The 23,238-nt window shown below is 48.5% G+C and overlaps 2 protein-coding genes across 8 annotated transcripts in view; one reads left to right on the top strand and one right to left on the bottom strand.

Moving 5' to 3' along the window:
• The window catches only part of slc6a7 (solute carrier family 6 member 7), a 12,613-nt gene extending 9,196 nt beyond the window's left edge, over positions 1-3,417 (bottom strand). Inside the window, exons 1-4 of one of the 4 annotated variants that reach the window (XM_056593544.1) lie at positions 3,057-3,417; positions 1,598-1,814; positions 847-978; positions 458-659 (exon numbers count right to left, since the gene is read on the bottom strand). In XM_056593544.1, the coding sequence (XP_056449519.1) occupies positions 458-659; positions 847-978; positions 1,598-1,814; positions 3,057-3,137 (632 nt within the window). In that variant the 5' untranslated portion in view covers positions 3,138-3,417. Of the gene's footprint in view, positions 1-457; positions 660-846; positions 979-1,597; positions 1,815-2,248 lie in introns of all 4 variants that reach the window. The other 3 variants (XM_056593545.1, XM_056593546.1, XM_056593547.1) reach the window with 3 other exon arrangements.
• birc2 (baculoviral IAP repeat containing 2) lies at positions 2,400-23,238 on the top strand. Of its 4 annotated transcripts, XM_056593543.1 has the most exons (14): positions 12,776-13,515; positions 13,771-14,604; positions 15,124-15,407; positions 15,722-16,042; positions 16,161-16,259; positions 16,326-16,470; positions 16,621-16,720; positions 17,207-17,285; positions 17,377-17,425; positions 17,628-17,870; positions 18,073-18,171; positions 19,802-19,957; positions 20,462-20,503; positions 21,109-23,237. In XM_056593543.1, exons 2-14 carry the CDS (start codon positions 14,511-14,513, stop codon positions 21,300-21,302), a joined length of 1,905 nt encoding a protein of 634 aa, XP_056449518.1. In that variant the 5' UTR covers positions 12,776-13,515; positions 13,771-14,510; the 3' UTR covers positions 21,303-23,237. The 4 variants fall into 4 exon arrangements, with proteins under 4 accessions (XP_056449517.1, XP_056449515.1, XP_056449516.1 ...); XM_056593542.1 differs by lacking the exon at positions 12,776-13,515 and adding an exon at positions 2,400-3,455 and having other exon boundaries at positions 16,161-16,470; positions 21,109-23,238; XM_056593540.1 differs by having other exon boundaries at positions 12,775-13,515; positions 16,161-16,470; positions 21,109-23,238.

Raw genomic sequence — 23,238 nt, 5'->3', positions numbered from 1 at the left:
CACAGAGCAACGTCTGTAAAGACCATCATGGCTGGAGATCTATCCGTGGCTGGAGATCGGTCCATGGCCATGTCCACTACGTCAGATAAATGTGGCGTGTGTAAATTATACATTTTCCCCTTTCTTTCTGAACTTCTGTACAGACTGTGGAGAAGGAACGTTATGGCTACAAAAGCTGCATATGGCCAAACGATTTTCCAGGAAACGCGTGGCCTAGACATCTCCTTTTATTGACACTAGACAAACAAGTCAAACAGTCCTTTTCAGATACATTATTTACTTCAGTTGGTCGGCTCCAGGAAGGGCCAACACTAGCTATGCTTTCCCAGTATCAAGAAAATAGTAGACCATCAAAGGATTTGCCTTTTTACATTCATAAGAATGTCGTTTTAATATCGATAGCCTACTAAAATGTGTTGAGGGAGTGAGAGAGAGCGAGAATGAGAGAGGGCCTTACTTCCAGAAGACCTCTGAAGGGCTCTGAAAGGACCCGTTGCCCGAGCTGATGTTGGCACAGAGGGCCGCATTGGCGGGGGCCTCGCAGGACCAGGGCAGGGGGCTCTGGAAGGAGCTGCCCAGGTAGTAGAAGGTCCAGGCGATGATCACGTTGTAGTAGAGGCACACCAGCGTGGACACGCACAGCATCCCGATGCCAATACCTGCAGGCCCGCACGCAGGGTTAGTGGGTCTTCATGGAGATTTGGATTTGTGCAGCGCGGTTTAGAAAAAGGTTATTGAAAAAAAAAAAACTGACTTCAAACGGCACTTGGAAACCCCGTATTTGTTCAGCTTTGTACCACTGTAGGGCGGTATTTGAACGCTTCAGCACGGACACACACAGGTTACCTTTAAGGAGAGGGCAACACTTCCATACAGTGATGGGGCCAGCGGCTCCATACTGGCCCAGACTCAGCTCCATGAGGAACAGGGGGACACCAGTGAAGAACAGCATTATGAAGTAGGGTATGAGGAACACACCTGTGGACGGGGGAGACAAGTGTGCATGAGGAGGAGGGCATGGGCCAGCTCTGCTGAACCGCTGGGAGCCCAAGTCTGCAAGACCTGGCACGTCAAGGCAAGTCGTGATGGATCCCAACAGTTCAAAGACACGTGACCGCATTACATCTTCAACAGAAACTGCTTTTTCATCATTCTCAGAATCACTGCCCTAGCCTAAAATGAAGAATATCAGGTATAATGACAGATACAGTCTCACAGGTCTTCACAGGCCCTGAACATTAATCCCAAGGTGATGAAGAATACAAACCCTCGAACCTCAGTAGGAGAATAAGCTAAGAGAGGCAGAGGAGGATTCTAATCTCTAGGAGGGCTAGCAAGAAACACGGTCAGCTTGGCTGACATTTGTTAGCAATGCTAACCGTAATGGAGCTGGATTCATCAACACCTTCAAAAACCACAGTTAGATGGCTGTTATAAGAGTACGATTTCTACATTGTGTTTTCTAAACTCTCTAAACACTTTCAACCGCCGTCTTGGGTGTGTACCTGAGGATGGAACAGTGTAAGCCTATAGCAACGCACAGGGTGTTATGGTTACCAGTGGTTCTAAGCTCCACTTCTAGGAAAGCATGCCTCACCTCCTCCATTGCGGTAGCAGAGGTAGGGGAACCGCCACACGTTGCCAAGGCCGACGCAATATCCAATACAGGACAGCAGGAACTCATACTTGCCACCCCACTGCTCTCGTGGGATGTGTGGGTCCGATACGGGGGCAGGGGGCTGTGCTTCAGATTGGGACTGTGGTGTTGGGCTGGCGACATTATTCTTAGTGGGTCCATTTACCTCCATTGCATTCTAGAAAGAAATGAATGCATTAGGGAATTCATTCATTGATTTATAATTCACACACACACACACACACACACACACACACACACACACACACACACACACACACACACACACACACACACACACACACACACACACACACACACACACACAGGTTAAACCAGATAAAAATCAACTTTATCAATATGCATAATCAAACACATTTCATCCAATGTCAGCATGTTTTGCTGACATGCAAAAGTGTTTCTCATTAGGTGCTAATCAGGTGAAAAATGGGCTTCTAGTCCTAATAGATACTTAAAAGAACCAAGAGCGAAAGGTTGGAGTAAGGTGAAGTTCCTGTTCGTGTGCCACCCATCGCCCTAAGTATGGGTTCTTTGTTTCATACTGTAGCACGCGTAAACACATTTTGTGGCAAGATTGCCATGTAGGTTTACCTCATGAAAAGCGTTTATGAAACCGTCGGCCGGTTATCCTTCCTGTGTGAAATGTATCTCTATAGAAAGAAGTAGTCGACGGGCTATCATGTAGGCTTACCCCACTGAGGAAGTTGCTGCAAAATGCAGACAGTCTCCTGTATGATTCATGCATCAATTGAGTTAGGCGGGCTATGTTTAAAGTTAACCTCTCCAAACTATAACCAATTTACTTGCATTCTTCTACATCAATTATTCTAGAAGTTGTTTGAATCAATATGAAGTCATGCAAACTAGGACTGGTTGCACCAGTTTTAATGACCTACTAGGGCAAACTTCCCTTTTCATTTCAACTTTATCATTAGGGGAAAGGAGTAGCCCATGCTTTCAAGGCAATGGCCACAATGGTTGTGTACAATTAATACCTCCAAATTCATATCCAACCACTTATGTGTAATACGGACCTGAAAAATAATTGCTAACATTTTCAAGGTAAGAAAATCACCTTCAGTCCCATATAATTTATTTAGATACGTGTTTGGATTTGTTGTTGCAACCAAATCCCCGTTCAAAAAACAGAGAGAACACCCTCATAAGTTATTGTGGTATAAACCATCACTTGCGTACGCAGGGGGCAGAAATGTTGTTCGACCGGTTGCAGCTTCCCTACAGCTGAACTTTATCCTGTTTGACTTGGTAAACATAGCTTATTCGTTATACCCAGGCAAAAAAGCTCTCGGCGCTATAATTGAGTTACACATCGACCCATTTCAGTTTACACTACGATGCCGTTGATTACCGACCAGATTAAGGTTAAAAACGGTTTCACCTCCGTTCTCACCTGCTGTGTTGTGGTTGGTTTTGCCAAGATGGTGTTTCCAGGTGCCGCTTTTGGCTCTTCGCTCTTCATTTCTTCTGGCAGTTAACGAACTGAGTTTCTCAGTTGTCTACATTTTAAAAGTTCACTTCTGGTGGGAGGTAGCCTACATCGAAGTCAATGCATGCGTCCCGTAGGCTTCTTGTTCACTTTTAATTACGCGTAAAATAGACATCAAGTCCGAGCCGGCGTTTTCAAGCAGTGAATCCGCTGTGAGTAGGAGAGCGCAGGTGCGGCTGTAGCATCCAGGAGACCAGTGCGACCAGTGCCATGACGTTCTCCTGACTGTAGGGCGTCGAGGACAACAGTATGTCGTGTTCAACTTCATCGACAGGAACAGAATGGAAAATGGTATGTATTTTGACAACTGAATGAATGGACAGCCACATTTCACGCACTAGGCCTACTTATAATCGGTTCATATTGCACTTTTTAATAGCCCTACAAGTAACCATATGTGATTTACATAAAACTGAAAAAGAGCGAGACCTAGGGACATTTTAATTGAATATTCATGACTCTGCTTCTATTCTGATAGACTGGCCTTGAATAAAAGTTACTAAACATATTTTCAGCAATTACATACTTAGTGACAAGAAGCCAGCCAATGTAAATGAGGACACCCACCTTTTTTTTCTTTGCACAATACATTTGTAATTTGTTGCTGACGTCACAGTGACGATTGAATTTCTTTCAAACGCACTGGAGGCTACATTTGGCCTGGATAAAAAAACATAACAATAACACGGTTAATAACCAGTGGAGCGAGCTAAAGATGAATACAATGACTGTCCTCTGACAAGTTCAGAGGGCATGATAAACCGTACAAATCCAGTGGAATATTAGGCAGAGATTCCCGACATTACTGTAATTCCTTACATGAGGGGGGCCTCCCCATCCGACCCCGCCGCTCTATCCAGGGTATTGTTGAACTGCCAGTCTACATTAAACATGGCTGCTCTCACTGCGACTTGGATTATACTCTTTCAGCCTCTTTACCAAATGATAAGTCTCCTCCCTCCCTCCCTAACTGGGTATGGAGGGGGCACAAGCCTTATAATCTCAGAATCATTGGAATCCACCACTCAAAAGCCATCATTTGGATACCATGCCATTAAAAGTACACGCCTTTTGAGGTGACAACATCCTGCTTGACAGACTGCAACTTCCTCCCATTGCTACCCCCGTTTGATTCGCATCGAACATTAGAAACGTCTCCCTAGTTGTTCCGTATAGTAATGGCACTGTTCTCAACTCAAAACCAACAAGATGGCATAACTTCATAAAAAACGGTTCGAGGAACAACCACAGTTCATAGCAATTGACCAACATAAAAAGATGAACCACCAGGTTTTAAGATCTGGATGACTAAAGAAAACAGGAGAAACTACTTGGCCAAGGTGCCATGGGCGTTGGCCTGACCTTCAGCCACTCCTCATCAACTAGCCAAAACAAAGCAACCACTTGAAGTTACAAGTGGAAGCCATGCAAAGTGGATCAGTTCTCCCTGAAACTAAACTTTGGTACAAGAATAAGAAGCTTTCAGGGCACAGGAGGAAGATTAATGCCAATAGAGCAGTCTGCCTCTAATCTAGAGTGGTCCACAACTGAGGCTGATCTTCATTGGCATGCTCCCCTGCCCCCCTCGCTCCACTGGTCCTGGGGAGAGGGGCCGAGGGTGTCGGAACCATGTGTAACCATGAGGGCATGTATCCCGGACATGCCCTACATGTAAATGTTTATTAACATATAAACAAATCGCAACCCATGGTGCCTGAGATTTAGGTACCGACTGGACGAGTCCAGTCGGTAACCACACATTCATTTTCTTGTACCAGGTAAACCAGTAATCAGAAATGCATTAACATACAAACAAATGAACCAGCACACAACTCAAACATAACCTAAGAAAAGGCAACAAAGTAACAGGGATGCAATGTACTAAAATTAAAGGTATCCTTGACCTTATCGAAACAATGAATTTTCAATGGATATTGTGTCCTGATGTGCCTGGCTAACGCCAGCCCAGACCTCATCTCAATCTACAATTGAGATGAGGTCTGGGAACCACACATTAATTTTCTTGTATTTGCGGCGTGGTTTACGATTGCCCGGAGCCGTTTATTGGGCGCTACGAATGTCTATCATATGAGTCTGTACGTAGCTCATAGCCAATCGTATCAATTATACCAGATGACGTATGTAGAGCGACAGAAATTCGATGAGGAAGAAGCCATGGAAAGAAGACGATGGGTGTGTCGAATAGACGTCGTCATCGTCTTGCCGTCCCTCCCCGTTCTGTGATTGGTCGGATCTATGGAATACAGGCTGCCTAGCACATATCAGGGTTCGGCAACTGGCAGCTCGCGGGCCATGACTGGCCCGCCAGACATAATATCTGGCCCGCCAGACTTTTCAGATAATTTTCTTCTATTTTTTTAACAATATCGAACTGACAGTTTTACATATATTAATAATCTACTAGGGATGCACCGGAATTAAAATTCTTGTTCAATACCAAAAATGGCTTTTGCAGTTCTCATTTTTTAAAGACAGTTAAACCTTCATTTATAAGAGTCAAAACGGTCCACACATGTAAACATTATGAATTAACTTATTTTTTACTTCGATAATCACACTCGCGTTGGCAGGCTATAACGTGATCAGACATGAAATGGACGTGATTAGGGGCCGGGCATACACTTGTTTATATGTAGGCCTTGTATGTAGTAGGGCTACATATAGTCATGTTGTGTGTGGTAGGCATATGACTAAGCCAGCTGATGGGCCTGCGTCGCAAATTCCAGATGCATTTTAAATAATCAATTCCATGAACTAGCCTTTGTTAATATTCTGGCCCGCCACCTGCTGGCTGAATTTTTTTTGGCCCGAAGCCAAACTTACTTGCCAACCCCTGTCCTATGACATAGACGGAGCATCGAACGCTACTGCCTACTGGCGTTGACGAGATGCGGGGCCGCCATCTTGGAATGGGGAACCGCTCCACTCAGTGCAATCCGTTTGGCAGGAGCAATGAACTGTCAGCGCGTTTAATTAATCATACATACCTCACTGAATACAGCTGAATTTCACGCGTTTTTTTGTCATACGTGTAACTACGATAAAGGACACATGGTTTGGCGTGTTTTATTATTCATAGTTGACTTAACAGTAATAGAATATTCTGCTATAAGCGACCAGACGTCCGAGATCAAAACTGTGAACATAATCCCAGAGAAGGGGAATAAAAACAGTCAGCTATTTTTAAATTGAAGAAACAATATGATTAGGCTATATATACATATATATCCTACATAAACAATGTATGAATACATTAGATATCTATATATCTTACCTTTATAGACTGTATCTGACTCGCTGCAGCAGCAGAGTTTATTCTTTCTTGACACTTGGTCTTTACTCTTATTAACAACATTCTTCCCTTAAATTATTATAATGTTTACAGTGATTGTTTTATGTGAATTTTCGCTGCGCCGAGCGGCACATATCTCCCACGGACTACCTGCCGCGGAGAGGGCGCTGGCGGGGCTCGAACTCCTCCGTCGGATCGGGGTTGCCACACAGCCCCACCCTCAGCTGCAAGTCGGGGACCCCCCGGGATAGGCCTAAGCAGGCGTCCCTCCGGGACAGTGCGTCTGCGTTGGCATGTGCGCGTCCGGGCCGGTGGACCATCTGGAAGTGATAATCCTGCAGGGCCAGGAACCAGCGCGTCACCCAGGCGTTGGTATCCTTGGCCGTGGCCATCCACTTCAGTGGGGCGTGGTCTGTGACCAGGGTGAAGGTGCGTCCGATGAGGTAGTAGCGAAGCTTCTCCAGGGTCCACTTTATTGCCAGCACCTCCTTCTCCACGGTCGAGTAGGCTTTCTCGCTGGCCAGGAGTTTCCGGCTGATATAGGTCACCGGGTGCTCCTCGCCCGACCGGACCTGGGATAAGACCGCTCCCAGCCCCACCTCGGATGCGTCGGTGTGGACGACGAAGGGGAGGTTGAAGTCCGGGGTGATCAGGAGGGGCTCGGTGCAGGGGGCCCGTCGGAGGCACGAGAACGCCTCCTCGATCTCCTCCGTCCACTCGACCCGGTCAGGCGAAGCCCTCCGCGTCAACTCGTGGAGGGGGCTGGCCAGTGTCGCGATCGCCGGGATGAAGCGTTGGTAGTACCCCACGAGTCCCAGGAATGACTTCACCTGCTTCTTGGTCTGCACCTTCTCCTCTTGCGGCTTCACGCTGCCCCTCCCCACTCGGTAGCCCAGGTAGGACGCCTCTTCGAGGCCCACTTCTTAGGGTTGGCCGTGAGGCCGGCGGCTCGGAGCGCTCCCAGGACGGCACGGAGGTGATGTAGTTGCAGGTCCCAGGTGCTGCTGTGGACGACGATGTCGTCTATGTAGGCGGCGGCGTATTCCCTGTGGGCCCGTAGGACCCGGTCCATCATCCGCTGGAAGGTCGCGGGCGCCCCATGCACCCCGAACGGGAGGACCGTGTACTGGTACAGCCCGTCGGGGGTGGCGAATGCTGTCTTCTCCCGGGCCCGCTGGGTGAGAGGGACCTGCCAGTATCCTTTTGTCAGGTCCAGGGTGGTAATGAACCGGGCCGGCCCCAGCTGCTCTATCAGTTCGTCTATGCGGGGCATGGGGTAGGCATCGAAGGCCGACACTTCAATTTCAGGAAGTCATTGCAGAAGCGGTACGTTCCGTCCGGTTTGGGGACCAGGACCACCGGGCTGGACCATGCGCTGTGGGACTCCTCGATGACCCCCATCTGCAGCATGCTTATGGTTTCCGCTCGGATGGCGGCCCGCCGTGCCTCCGGAATGAGGTAGGGCCGGAGTCGGACTCGGACTCCCGGTTCCGTCCTGATGTCGTGTCTGACGGTCGCGGTCCTCCCGGGCCGCTCCGAGAAGACGTCGAGGTGCTGGAGGACCACTTCCTTCATGTCCTGGGTCTGGCTTGTGCTCAGCTGCTCCCCCACTGGTACCTCGGGCAGGGGTAGTCGTGCGGAGAGGGACAGCGGGGCTGTCGGTGGTTGCCACTGCTTCAGCAGGTTGATGTGGTAGACCTGGATGGACCATGGGCCAGATCTGCGCCATCCGGCCCCGCATCTGCTCCACATGCTCGATGACGGTGCGGTGGGGGGATGGTTGGCTCTCCCAGGCGTCCCGGGCGATGTTGAGCAGCCCTCTTGGTCGCCGGCCGTAGAGGAGCTCGAAGGGCGAGAATCCCGTGGAGGCCTGGGGCACCTCTTGAATGGCGAAGAGGACATGCGGAAGCAGCTGGTCCCAGTTTTTCCCGTCTGCTTCCATGACCTTCTTAAGCATGGACTTCAGGGTTTTGTTGAATCTCTCCACCAACCCGTCGGTTTGGGGGGGGTAGACGGAGGTCCGGAGGTGGCGGATCTGTAACAGACTGGTGAGGTCTTTCAAAACCCGGGACATAAAACAGGACCCTTGATCCGTCAGGATCTCTCGGACTATCCCCACCCGGCTGAATAAAACCATTAGTTCCCTCGCCACCGCCTTGGCTGTGGGGGCACGGAGAGGAACTGCCTCTGGGTAGCGTGTGGCGTAATCCACCATAACTAAGACGTAGCGATGGCCTCGACTAGTCTTGGGGAGGGGACCTATGATGTCTAGACCCAGCCGGTCGAACGGGACTTCTATCAGCGGCATCGGTATGAGGGGGTTCCGTACAGTGGGTCTCGGGGCGGTGCGTTGGCACTTGGGGCATGCCCGGCAGTAATCCTCTACATTCCGTTTTACCCCTGGCCAGTAAAACCGGTTCAGGATTCTGTCCCTCGTCTTGTCCATCCCCAGGTGAGCCCCCAATAGGTGGGTGTTGGCCATATAGAGGACTTTGCTCACGTACGGCCTTGGGACGACCAACTGTTCTACCTCCTTACCCCCTCTCTGTACCACCCGGTATAGTAACCCCCTCCTAGTGCTGAAGTGCGGGTACTGTCGGTCACTCACCGAGTCCCGCAAGAGGCCTTCATGGACCTGGACGTGTCCACAGGCGTGGCGGAGGGCGTCGTCCTCCAGCTGGGCGGTGGCGAACTGTCCTCCCTTGTTGGGGCCTCCCCCGTCGGCCAGGGGGTAGTCGGAGAAGTCTATGAGGGGTGGAGTCTCCTCCTCGTCTGGCGGAGGGGCCTGCTCGGAGGCAGTCATCGTGTCCGGGGTCCCCGGGGGAAGGGACACCGTGGACGAGGCGTGGGTGTGCCGTGCCGCCTCTCTCGGGGGCCTGTCGGGGGACTCGTCTGAGTCGGACCGGGAGGGCGCCGGGTGGGAGGCCATATAGGCGGGCCGGCTACGCAGCCGGCGGGGTCGGGTCCGAGGGGGTCGGCGCCAGGGTGCCTGAAGCTCGGCCCCTAGCAGTTGGGCGAAGATCGGGCAGTCCCGTCCGATTAAGAGGGGCATCGGGAGGTTCGGGACCAGCCCGGCCCGAACCGTGAAGGTGCCCTTCGGGGTCTGGACGGTGATCTGCCTCGTGCTGTAGGACTCGGTCTGCCCGTGCATGCAGCCTACGTCGATCCTCCGCCCGGAGGTCCCGTCCGCCAGACCGGGACGGACCAGCGTAACCACTCTCCCTGAGTCGAGCAGGGCGTGGGTGTCGTGCCTCCCCACGCGTACTGGTAGGCTGGGGGTGTCGGTCCGCTCGTGGGACCAGCAGGTGGTGCGGAGACAGACCCCCCCCCCCCTCCGGTCGGACGGACTGGCCGTGGGCATGGATACGTCCCCTGCTCCGGGACAATGGCGGGCCAGGTGGCCCGTCTGGCCGCACGTGTAGCACCTCCACTCCTCTCTCTGGGTCGGAGGGGCGGGCCCTCGGCGGTCCGCGATGGTCCGGTTCGGGTAGGCGGGCGCGCGGGAGGGCAGTGCCTGGGTGCGCTGGCTCTCCGGCGTCCGTCCGCGCCGCTCGGTCCGCGTCTCACCCCCACCACCGGGGGCCGGGGTCGCCCCGCTGCACAGCCGCTGGGTGACCTGGTGGTTCTCCAACAGTTCCACGAGGTCGTTCACTGACCTTGGTTGGTTCCCGGAGGCCCAGCATTTGGCCCCGGTGGGCAGGGCTCGGATGAAGGGTTCGATCACCAGCCGATCCAGCAGCGGGGGACCCTCCCCCTCAACGAGCCACCGCTCCGCCAGGCAGACGAGTTGCGAGATCTGGCTCCTCACCGAGCCCAGGGGGTCGTACACCCAGTCGTGGAACCGCTGCGCCTGGGCTGGGAGGCTGTGACCGTAATGGGCGAGGATGGCCAGCTTGAGTGTGGGGTAGTGCGCCGCCTGGGCCAGGCTGAGGTCCCGGTAGGCGCGTTGGGCGTCCCCGACAGGAAGGGCGCTAGTATGTAGCCCCACTGGTCCACTGGCCACCTCCCACGGGCCGCGGTCCGCTCAAAAATCTCAAGATATGCCTCGACGTAATCGTCAGGTCCCAGTTTAGTGAGCCGCTTCGTGGGGGCGGCGTGGGCCGGTTCCCGTCCGAGCTGCTCGGCCATCCGGACCAGGCATCGCCGCAACACCTCGATCTCCTCCTATCGCGTTGCGGAAACAGGGTGTGGGTCAACGTTTTTTTATTGCGTTTTACCACACGTGCAAAAAAGGGTAACGAAAAAGTTATCTGAGGTTCTTCCTGGTATGGGGAAAAAAGGGGACCGCTCCGGGTCTGGTCCTGCAGCGGGGTCGGCGTCTCGATCCCTTGCGTCTCCGGCTGCTTAGTCCTGGGGAGAGGCGAAATGTCATTAGCGTGGGTCCGGGTAATCTCCCCCTACCGCGTCTCTCCAACTCGGTCGCATTCCCCTGACTGGTGCGCGCTCGGTCCTTAAGAACCCTACCCGTCTCCCTCCGCCGGGTGCTCCGCATCTCCGTGATTGCGTGGGTGCGCTCGATGCGCCGAGCGGCCCATATCTCCCACGGACTACCTGCCCGCGGAGAGGGCGCTGGCGGGGCTTGAACTCCTCCGTCGGATCGGGGTTGCCACACGCTGTATTCAGATAAAACCAAATTCTGTTTTACCCAACAATGTTACTATTTGAATATTGTTATGTAATGAGATTGTAATGAGAATGCGTCATCATGATACAAATCTGCTGATGGAATGTTTATTTGTGGATGAATGGATGGAATTGATTGGAGTTTGCAGGTGGGAATTGATACAGGCAAATGATCATACCAGAACGAGTGAAATTCAAAATACAATAAAAAGCAGCCAGGGTAAAGGCAGTCTGACCATTCACAGTGTTTCAAAAATAAGAGAATAAAATACCAAAGAATTATCATGGAAAATAAATCCATCGCATTAGGCCTGATTATCATGAATTAGGAGTGATATTCAAAATACAATAAAATGCTGTAAGGGTAAATGCAGACTGACCAATGTAGTGTATGCAAGGCAATGTGAATGTAAAAATATAAAACCCTGAAAGAGGACTGTTTTGCAATAGCTTCTTTCTCGTGCTTCCTTTCTGACGTTCAAGAGAGGCGAGTTTGGCAATGTAGTGCAGCCTTATCTTATGAGACACAGACACAACCAATGATAACAAGTCTGAATGGTCATTGTCGATGCCAAACTGCGTTCCCCAAGCAGAAATACATCCTCTGTTCCTATCTCCCCTCAGACTTTACGCTGTTCCCTGGCTCCCCATCCCCACTTCAAGATGGCGGCCGCATCTCTCACGTCCCAGCCATGGAAATATTATAGAATTGACACCGGATTCCAAAATTGCGCCCATTCATTCCTATGTAAACTGCTCAATGGCGCAGGGCTATGGAGCCAGTTTCCTGCCATAATTCAAACCTGAAAAAAAAAGTTTCAAAGGCTTGTAAGTCTGGGTTTGAAAACTCAACACCTTGTAAAAAAGGTTTTGCAACACTGAAAAAAGAGATTATAACCTGAAAAAAATTCAAACAAAAATTCAAACATCTGTAAACATGATTTTGTGTTCTATTTTATCTTCTTCATCATTTTCACCAACACATTTTCAAAGTTCAAACAATTTCACCAGCGCATTTGCAGAGTTTCGATTCTGGCACTTTTCTAACAGTGTATTTCATTGTTTCCCGGTTTTGAAACCTTGTAAATGGGATTCTGCAAACAGGTGTTCATACATTGAGAAATAAGTTTTGAAAGGTTGAATATTTAGTTTTCAAAACTTGTAAAGGTGTACGTTTACGCCATTGCAACGTATTTTTTCAGAACTGACTTTTCAGCACTGCCTTTTCAGAGATTTGATCACACAGGCGCAAGCTTTGAGTCACGTGAATATTGGCAGTGTTCTGTCGCGCACTCGTTTTGAAACTCCTGACAGTCAAATCGGAAGAAAAAAAAACGTTCCTGGGGGCGGGACCATTTAGCTCTAAACCTATTGGTTGCTCTCGGCTGACGTACATTCGAACAGTGCCAGATTTGAAACTCTGCAAATGCGCTGGTGAAATTGTTTGAACTTGGAAAATGTGTTGGTGAAAATGATGAAGAAGATAAAATAGAACACAAAATCATGTTTACAGATGTTTGAATTTTCTTTAGGTTATAATCTCTTTTTTCAGTGTTGCAAAACCTTTTTTACAAGGTGTTGAGTTTTCAATCCCAGATTTACAAGCCTTTGAAACTTTTTTTTTCAGGTTTGAATTATGGCAGGAAACTGGCTCCATGCAGGGCAACATCAAGGAGAGATATGCTTAGCCACGCCCTAGTTCATGCCGTACCGGATGCTGAAATATTCGTTTTTTTAGTATTGTTAGCATTGTAGCATCATAAGCGAGAGGTCTTCTGAGCGATTGCAGTCGCATTGTTTACCGACCATGGAAGTATAAGTAAACTTCAGATGTCAGCGCTAAATGAAATCGCGCGCAAGGCAGCATGGGTATACCCAGGCTATCCTTACGTAGGATGCCGGGGGAAATCCATTTTGCGCCACCTAGGGGATACCGATTAGCCATGTATGTTATGTTTAATTTTGGACAAGAAATTAAAACATACAATAATATACATCCTGCTTTCTTGTTACATGACTGAAATACGTTGGGGAACATGGATGGCCGAAGGAATGTTGGCATATTTTGGTTCATCGCTGATTATAATATAATATATGCAGCAACAATTCATGCTTATTTTGGAAATGCATTAAGAAGAAAGGGGGTTAAATCGAAGCGAAATATAGACGATACAAACACATATTGCATAATTACACATCAAATTATGTGTCGAAACGTCAACAAACACTTTTATAATACTTGTGTTAATAGGCCACCATTAATAAGTCGTATCTCGGAGTGGTCTTGAACGCGGCACATGAAGTGGGTGGGGTCAACAACTGAAGTGGGCGGAGTCAAGGTAACAACAACGATGTGACTGCGGCCATGGACTGTATATCTCTAGATTCATCATACTACAATTCATTAAATTGCAGGTCATATATCTTCATTCTTTTCTTTTAGGTAAACATTTGTATTTATATTTATTTTAACATCATGTTTATAAATTATATTACAATTGCGTAACGACTGCGTGGGCGGTGTCGCTAATGCACATTTTATCTAGGATGTATCGTATCTTTAATAGCATGCGCATGATATAATATGCTTTAGATATTTATATAACGGTAGTCCAAACGGGTTGTTATAGTATTCATTGAACTAACGAAATTGTATGTCATATGGTCCAGTGTTTAGACGGAAGACAGCAGAATAAAGCAGCAGGGACTTTCCTGTTGGCCGGACGTGAGGCTGACGTAGTGGAGCTGGAAATTCCTGTTGTGCTCCTCATCGGGAAACTATCTTGTCATCTTCATCGTGGAACTATCTGTCATCCTCGGCTGTCACCGTCATGGGAGCCTAGACCCCGGACATAAGGAGTCCACATCAGGGGGGGATTGAGATGAGGGGATCTGATGCCATGCCATGGTGAAGGCACAGTGGATAGATACCACAATGGGGTCTAAAAGTATTATTTCACTATCAGCGCGGTTCGTTGATGGGGACACGTTTATTCACATGTGATGCATGATTAAATCGATTGACAGTGGAACTTTCGCGCTCATAAGTATCACGTCAATAAATTATTTTAATTGCTATATCGATTAAACATTTCTGAGGGGTAAATGTGCTTATTGCCCCTCTAAATTGAGGAAATGAAACATAGACTGCTCACATTTAAATATGACCATATTCAAATGTAGCTTTCTTTATATCTTTCTTGTAACCTGTACGCTATTATAAATCCGATGAAGGACTGCTTTCTTAAGTTTCGTGTCGATATAGCAGCGAGGCTGTCTAGTAGTTTCGCTTTCATTTGGAGCAGAACCGTGAGTGTGTGACTGGGGGTTATACCAGTGGCGTTATTCTCCCACCTCTCCCACTCAGCCGCCCTCTGCAATACTACATGTAAAAACGTAACTGAACAATCATGGAAACTCTTTTGGAACTGAAAAAGAACCAGTTTCTGATGGCCCTGTGTCGCAGCGGTCCTCCGCCTGATCTGCAGTATGACAACTCCTCAGGTACCAGCTCCTCTCCTCCTTCTCCCTTTCTCCTCGAACCGCTACATCCACTTAGCCATGCCATGACATCTGTGTTGGGTCTCTTCTAGTTTACCTCAATATGAGATATTGGTTCATGGTTCCCCCATGTCAATTATTTTAAATGTTTGGCACTATATACACCCAATTTATTATGTTTACGCTGGAGTCTTTTTCAAATTATTTGTATATATATATATATATATTTTAAAACCACCACCCCAATTTTGTTTTAATTTAAATTGCTTGAGTGTCCTGTGGTGACTGGGAGTAATGTGAACATGTTTTGCCTGTATATACGTATGTTTTTATGTATGTCAATTATGGCACCCATTGCACTCCTGATTAGTGGGATCCCGACTCTGAAGGACGGATCCCCCACTCTGCGTTTCTCCTCAAGATTTCTTCCTTGCTAATTGAGGGAGTTTTATCTTGCCCTCTGGGGGGGCCTTTGAGACTACCTGTCATTAAGGGCTATACACATCCTCTCTATGTCCCCAGAGCTCTTCCGCATCTCCACGTTCGCCCGTTTCCCCGCCTCGGGCGTGACGGAGCGCAGCCTGGCGCGGGCGGGCTGGTACTACACGGGCGTGGGCAACAGGGTGCAGTGCTTCAGGTGCAACGTGACGGCGGAGGGCTGGCAAGCCGGGGACTGTCCTTCAGAGAAGCACCGGCAGCTCTCCCCCTCCTGCCCCTTCATTCAAAGCCTGCCCTCCACGGCCAACCTGCTGTCCTCCTCCCACTCCGCCTTCTCCCCCCTGCGCAGCGCCCCCGTCCTGCCCCCGGTAACTGATACTGCCTCTGTTGTGCTGTAGAGAGGGGTTGGCCCTGAACCCAGGGGTCACACAAAGCCTACTGTGAGATGAGGTTGAGACTGACATGATGACTAGGTCTGTAGCCATGCCTCCGCCGTGGGATGCTGTTGGTCTAATGGCAGGCCAGAGGCGGGTCTTATAAGCTGGAGAGCCATGTTGAAATGTACTGAAAGATGAGGTTGAGACCCCAGGTTTTTAGTTTTGTTTAAATGTGTACGGTGGTTGGGATCTCTTCCAAAGGCCTTTCATTCTAAACCGGTGTGCTTCTTTGCTATCTGCCCCAGCTGTCGGCCCCTGGCCCTGCGGTCGTCCCAGCACCGGCCCTCCCGGCTCCCAGCAGCCAGGCAGAGGAGCCCGCCACCTACATGAACATCGGCTTCTCCGCTCCGCCCCCGTCCAGTCCGCTGGCGTCCCGCGGCGTGGAGGACATGTCCCACCAGAGGCCGCCCGTGTGCCACAACCCCAGCATGCGGCGAGAGCAGGAGCGCCTGGACTCCTTCCAGGCCTGGACGCTGTCCATCATCACCCCCGGAGAGCTGGCCAAGGCCGGCTTCTACTTCCTGGGTCAGGGCGACCGGGTGGCCTGCTTCAGCTGCGGGGGACAGGTGTGTGTTTGGCCAGTGTGACTTTGCAGCAGTAGCATCATATCCTACCGGGTCTAATTTATAAATAGTACTGAGTGCTGATGACCACATCAGGGGTAACATCACGTGTGTCTTGCAGCTGAGTAACTGGGTGCCGGGTGACCGCGCCGTGTCGGAGCACCAGAGACACTACCCCAACTGCCGCTTTGTCAGAGGGGACCGGGCCGACAACGTGTCCCTGGCTACCGCCGCGGCCCCAGGCCTCGGGGCCGCCGCGGCGGGGCCCTGGCAGCTCTCTGGGGCCGCGGCGGTGGTGGCCCCGGGCCTCAGTAACGTGTCGAACCCCGGCATGCAACAGAACGAGGAGCGGCTGCTCACCTTCGTCAACTGGCCCTCGCGTATCCCGGTGCGGCCCGATCAGCTGGCCAAGGCCGGCTTCTACTATGTGGGTAAGAAGCCACGCCCACTCGCCTTAAACCGCGCACCTGATGGTGAACTGAGCATTATGCCCAAAAATAAGGGCTTCCGTTGACAAAAATAAATAATAATACATATGCTCTTCCAAACTTTACATGGAACACGGTGTGTTGGTTCCAAAGGTCGTAATGATGACGTGAAATGTTTCTGCTGTGATGGCGGGCTTCGCTGCTGGGAGTCTGGAGATGACCCCTGGGTAGAACACGCCAAGTGGTTTCCAAGGTAACTGGTAACCATGGCCATTCAGTGTATTAGCCTTTTGAATTTTTGTAATGCACCAGATTTGCGCTGTGAACTATCCTCTGATACAGAGGAGCTTAGCACCTGTCATCACTGCATCCAATGCTGATTGGTGTCTCTTCTGTATTTATTTTCAACTGTGAGCTTCATTTGCACTATGTACTTATCTGCTAATAATATTCAATATCGAATGTGTATATTCAAACTTCTATGTTTCAAGGTCTTTCAGGGCCTTCTGCTGTATGCAAACATTGCACATGCTAAACATCACCTTATATTTAACTGTTTTTGTTTAACAAAATTCTGCCCTTTGTTTTTAGTAGTTTAGTTATTTATCTACTTTATTTTAAGTATATTTTGTGTGAAGGGAACTTGCAAATTTAAGAATTTCATTGCTCAGTGCAAACTATGTTTCCATTGTGCATATGACAATAATCAATCTTGTATCTTGTATCTTCCTGAATGCAGGTGTGAGTATCTTCTGCAGGAGAAGGGCCAGGAGTTTGTGCATCAGATCCAGGCCCGGTTCCCACGGCTCTTTGAGCAGGTTGGTAAACCCAGCAGGTTACTATTTGGGGACTGTAGAGCAGGAGACATCTCAAGACTGATCCATTTAGTTTTTTCTTGTTCCTCCACAGCTTTTGACCAGCGGAGACAACACCTCCAGAGAGTTTGTGGACTCACCAGGTAAGGAACGGGTCAGGTTTAGGACATGACCTTGTTTATTTGTGTGCTATTCTTATAACATCGTTCAGCAGTTTGGTATTCAGGCACGGTTTCAAAAGACAAACGTCTCAGTGTTATTGTAGAGGAGGCCGTCTCTGTGAGAAATGTCAACAGAGATCTTCGTTCAATTTATCTTTTATAAAACCTGTAACTCTCTTCCTAGTGGTGCACGTGGGGCCGGGGGAGGAGCGCTCGGAGGACACGGTCATGATGAACACCCCGGTCATCAAGTCGGCCCTGGAGATGGGCTTTGAGCGTAGCCTGGTCAAACAGACGGTGCAGAGCAAGATCCTGACCAGCGGGGAGAACTACAAGACCGTCCAGGAGCTGGTCTCGGACCTGCTGAGCGCCGAGGACCAGAAGAGGGAGGAGGAGCGCGAGATGCTGGCTGAGGCCATGGCCTCAGGTACAGTCTGCTGTTCTCCCTCTCACTATGTACTGTCATATGTACTGTGCCAAATCCCCTGCAGCTGAATGCCCCTAAACCGCTCCTATGTTTTGCACTCGGCCCCTGGTTATGTTTTTTTTCACACTTGTGAGTGTTAATGCAAGGCGACAGTTGGTGAATCACGGCCCTTCATTGGGCTCTCTAACCGCGTCTATTCCAGATGGGTTCACGTTCCTCAAGAGGCACCAGACAGCGCTGGTCCAGCGGCTGAAGAGCGTCGAGTCTGTGCTGGAGCACCTGAGGGAGCAGAACGTGATCAGTGAGTTTCCAGAACATAAAGAGTGTGTCATTACTGGGGTATTGACACACTGGTCAACTTTCGGCGAAATTTCCATTTTTTTAACCCAAATAGGGCAACCGCCTAATAGATAAGACTGAGTTGATCTTATTGCTAGCCCTGCTTCATATAAGAGATCATATAGTAGATCACTGACAGGCTTTTACTCACACTTAAACAGTTTGGTTAGAAAATGCTTATTTTTGTGACCAGTGGCCACCCAAAGCTCTTTACAAGATTGCCTAACATTCACCCATTCATTCACACCCCGTCAGCGGCGGGGTTCAGCTATGCAAGCGACAGCCAGCTCGTCGGGAGCAGTTAGGGTTAGGTGCCTTGCTCAGCTTGAGACTCTAGGAGCTAGGAGGAGCGGTTACCCGCGTCCGTTCTACCTCCTGAGCTACTGCCGACCTTACAGAGAAGGGGCCTGGGTGCCGTACATTGCTCATTTTCTTTATTTTCTGACAAAAAACCTTTACCGTTGTGGGCAATCACCAGTTTGCACCCCTGCACTTGTATACTGGAGACAGATCCTCAAGTAGTGGGAACCTTGATCAAGGATAAGTACGTGCATTATGTGAGAATTGTTGGTTTTGGCGAACACAACAGCCATCTCTACCTCCTTTGGGCTACTGAATATGACAGCCTCAGTACTGACTCTTCACGTATCTATTAAAGGTAGGATATAAGACAAATGTACTATACTATACTACAAAAAATGACCATGATGTGTCAATAGAGATTAACATGCCGAGTGGAAGTACTGTCGTCTCCGACAATGCTACGGCCAACTTGTTCTTTGAATTTTCTTTTCTGGTTCGCAACGCTTTTATGTTGCTGTGTGGCATGTGTGTTCTGATTCACTATTCTCAGAGTACACTAGGTGGCTAGAAAGGACATATATTGGCACACAAACACTGCGTTCTGCAGCCATGGAAGCAAGCTAACAAACCGGATCCCCTGAGATGTATTAGATCATACAATTCTACCCCATCTCAAAAGCCCGAGTATCAGACCAGAGCTGTGTGGACGGTTAAATCTGGAGTTTAATTTGACAGATGGAGACAGCTTAAAGCCCAGAAGGATTTCCAGACAGATGCTAAATAAGCTGGCTAATATTTTGCAAACAAATACAATAGCTGATCAACTTACAGTGCAGGACTGGTTGCCACATTGTCAAAATGGAAAATGTGTTTGTTTCAAAATATTATGCCACCCTTGTGAGTTTGATGTCTGAGGAAAAAGTTGTTGTGAATTTGGGCCGTAATTGACAAGGGGATACCTGATATTTAGAAGCACATTTGCTGATGGCTCTTGTTGCAGACCTTGTTGATCAAACCTTGAACCTTTGGCCTGTGCTGGGAATCGAAGTCCCTACAGTGTGTTCAGACCACAGTACCGTGGTCCCCATCTGATGCGGATATGTTCCAAGTCGGTATGCATGGGCGTTCAACTAGCAGAAGACTGCACTCAGTTCCCTCTTGCCCTCAGTTCCCTCTTGGCTAGCATTAAGAACCAACAGGGCTCGGAGAGGAAGGCCCACGAGGAGGTAAGGTAGCCCTCCACGACGGTCTTTGCTTACGCCGTCCCCTTGCTCCTTCCCACCCCACAGCGGCGGAGGAATATGGGGGCGTCCAGGCCCTGCCTAGCGGCCCGCAGCAGACGGCCCGGCTCCTGGAGCTGGTCCTCAGTAAGGGGAACGCCGCCTCGGAGCTCTTCCGCAACTGGATCCAGAAGAACGACGTGCTGCTGCTCAGAGACCTCATGGGTACAGCCACCGACACGCTCAGTCATCCCATCGTGTTTGTGCAGGCCACCGCAGAACGTCGGGACATTACAACCAGTACACGAGTTGGCCCTGCTAGCGGGTTGGGGGTGGGTGAGGGGGGACACTGCAGTCTACATCACATGACTGACATCCCCAGTCGACATTTAGTCAGAGTCCACATTTGCATAAGATTCATCCATTCCTGCTTTACATACCGTGGACATTTAAATTCTGTTAACACAGTCGGCACATTCAGTCCGATCACAGCATTGTCACATTATGTGCCATTTATTTTTTTCATTATATGCATTGACAAAAGTCATGCAAGTGATTCGGTTCACGTTTCTTTCACATGATTATTTGAAAACTTGTGTTTTACCCCCCCATGTAAAATCCTGGCTCTGCTAAGGCAAAAAGTACACCTGCTCAACTATTGTCCGTCGCCTTTCAATACGGTCTCTTAGCATCCTCAGGCTTAATGTGTTCTCTCCACTGCACTTTCAGCCCAGGCAAATGAAGCTGTGTCACCAAGTCAGGATCTCTCAGGTACATACACACACATAACCTGCTGCACTGCACTGCAGCCAGGCAGTGGCGACGCTTGACTTCGCTTATATATATTATACTAATGCATTACATTCATGTTCTCACGTTATTGGCAATGAATAACTGCCCTTGTACCCGACGTTCATCATGACCTGATTTTTGTTGTAAGCAATGATTGTTTTAATTGTCAATGCTATGCTTGGTCCTGTATTATCTGCTCCTTCTGGCTTGCTATCAAGCAATATACTTTATCCCAAATTCATAGGGAAAACAATGTAGATAGTAACTGGTGTTGCAGAAGATGCAACCTTGCAGTAGATAATGCTGTCTAGTCCTAAGAGTCAGCTTGGCAAATGCGATTGAGCCACCACTAAATTTGTCCGATGCTGAAGAGTCTTCAGCGGTTCATTGTATTGGTCTTAAAAGGTGGTGGGATTCAACGTATTTCAGCTGTATACGTGGGTGATGTATTGTACGACGTGGTGGCGGTGGTGGGATTCAACGATTTGCGGACGTGTATGTGGGCTATGTACTGTAGGTGTTTGTGACTGTGTTCTCCATGGCTGAGTGTTTGGGTCCTCGACTAACGACCCTCCTCTCTGCAGAGCTACCCATGGAGGAGCAGCTGCGGAGGCTTCAGGAGGAGCGAACATGCAAAGTGTGCATGGATAAAGAGGTGAACATCGTGTTCATCCCCTGCGGACACCTGGTGGTGTGCAAGGAGTGCGCTCCCTCGTTGAGGAAGTGTCCCATCTGCAGAGGCCTGGTGAAGGGGACTGTCAGAACGTTCCTCTCTTGAAGGAGCGGCAGTGGGAACCAGGGCAGAGACTGAGGCTCCTGGGATCCATTGGTTTAGTCTTGCTGATTTTTATGATTAGCATGCGGTGCATCTTGTAAAGCTACGAGTCAGTGTATTATGGGAGGGGGTTTCAAAATATTGCATATGCTGGGGACACGCTAACCTGGCTATTACTATTAGAGTAGCCTGGTGATGAGTAATTTGAGTAGATCTAGTTACACTGAGTTACACACCGACGATGCTGAGGGTTCAATACTAAAGTGTGATGTTGTGCCTAATAAAAACCTGAAGATTTCAACCTTTTTAATCCAGTGCATTGTACAGCATAATTTAGATAAAATAATACCTTGCTTCACGTACATAAAAAGCATGAAGCAATCTTAACACGTACAATTACTCAATTATATTTACTAAACGGTAATTGCAGTGTATGTGTAAGCTAACTTTCCCTTACAGCCCATGATTTAGAAAGTCCCTTATGTAAAACAAATGTTGACAAATACCTATTTTAAATGTAAAAACCAACTGAAGAAAATTCATTAATCTAGCAACCTTTTCACTTTACACATGGCTACTTGAGATCATGGAAGATATCATTTTGGGGGGGCACTACTGGCACATTAGAGGGAGGGTTCATTCATTAATTTGGCTGCAACATGCAACCTCATCTCTAGATGCTAAATACTGGACCTTTGATGTCACTATTGATGCAAGTACACCTACCTATATAAATAGTGGTTCAAGTACGCGTATTTTAAACAAGATGTGAAGGCCAAACCAAAGACCTTATTTGTAGGAACTGCTATCCTTCAAAGAGAGACCTGGTTTTCTGAAGTGAGGTGTATGCCTTAGCTCCGTACATTTTGTCAAATTAAACATGTTTGGTGTAGAAAACTTTTGTATAACTTATCGAAGAGGTCCCTGTGCTCAAATTAGGTCAGGAATTCTCCCTTGAATCAGGACGGTGGTTGGGCACCAGTGAGAATAGGCTATCATTTTTTTGAGCTAGATGAAATTGAAAATGAAATTCATTTTATATCGTCAGTTTTATCATGATTTGCGATTAAGTTTATTCAAGAAGGTCGATGTAAAAGTTCATCATGTGTGATGCTGATGTTAGCTTGGCCGTTTCAATGTAGAACTTTTGATTGCTGACTTTGCTGTGTTTATTTGGTGTTGAAGGAAATGTATTGTTTTTGATTGTGTATGTACTACACGCTTTGTGTAGTTATATCGGTGTCCTATAATCCTATGTGGGACATGACAGAACTATAAAATCATTCATTTATGTAGGCGAGTTTAAAATGTTCCAATATTAAAAGCACACCAAAACTTACATTTGTAGTATAACTAGACTGATGCTTGAACGTAATGCAAGAGTGATATTATTGAACTAAAGTGTATACTTCAGACCATATCGATTTGAGAGCAATAAAGCTGAAGTGATTATCAATTTCAGGAAGCTAAAATAAAAGTTTGTATTTACAACCATTTCTTCACTTTTTCTAATACTACCAGACTTGGGAATCACCAAAATCTTATTGCGTAATTTCCAGACCAGCAGTAACCCAGATAGACACAGTAAATGAGGATTGTAGAGCTGCGGTCTGAAAACCACCGGTGGTGTTTTGAACTCCCAAGTTCTGAAAGGCCCTAGTTCAAATCAGTTACACCAACACCTTTATGCGAGTGCAACACTGGTCCCCGTCGGGCCACATGAAATTGGCATGTAGCCAGGTGGGAAAACCCTTAACCAACAACATATTGCACCCTTTAAGCACCCTTGTAAATAGACAAATGCAGATTTGTTGTCCCTTACATTGTAATCCATTGACGTGCAAGTTACTTCACGTTTGGTACAAATTTTCCAAATGCAAGTCACATTTCAAATACAATTCACTCAATGGACCCCATTATGAGTGGCAATTTAAACACG

This window comes from Gadus chalcogrammus, chromosome 7, assembly GCF_026213295.1.
Source record: "Gadus chalcogrammus isolate NIFS_2021 chromosome 7, NIFS_Gcha_1.0, whole genome shotgun sequence".
NCBI lineage: Eukaryota > Metazoa > Chordata > Actinopteri > Gadiformes > Gadidae > Gadus > Gadus chalcogrammus.
Note: the sequence above shows the minus strand (reverse complement) of the source record. Positions and strands in the feature narration are given on the sequence as shown.

Bases quoted from the DNA above. Each gene is read 5' to 3' on its own strand.
- birc2 (XM_056593542.1), top strand. From the start codon at position 14,511: ATGGAAACTCTTTTGGAACTGAAAAAGAACCAGTTTCTGATGGCCCTG. The intron at 18,172-19,801 runs GTGAGTTTCCAG...CCCACCCCACAG, and splicing joins GAGGGAGCAGAACGTGATCA to CGGCGGAGGAATATGGGGGC. The intron at 20,504-21,108 runs GTACATACACAC...TCCTCTCTGCAG, and splicing joins ACCAAGTCAGGATCTCTCAG to AGCTACCCATGGAGGAGCAG.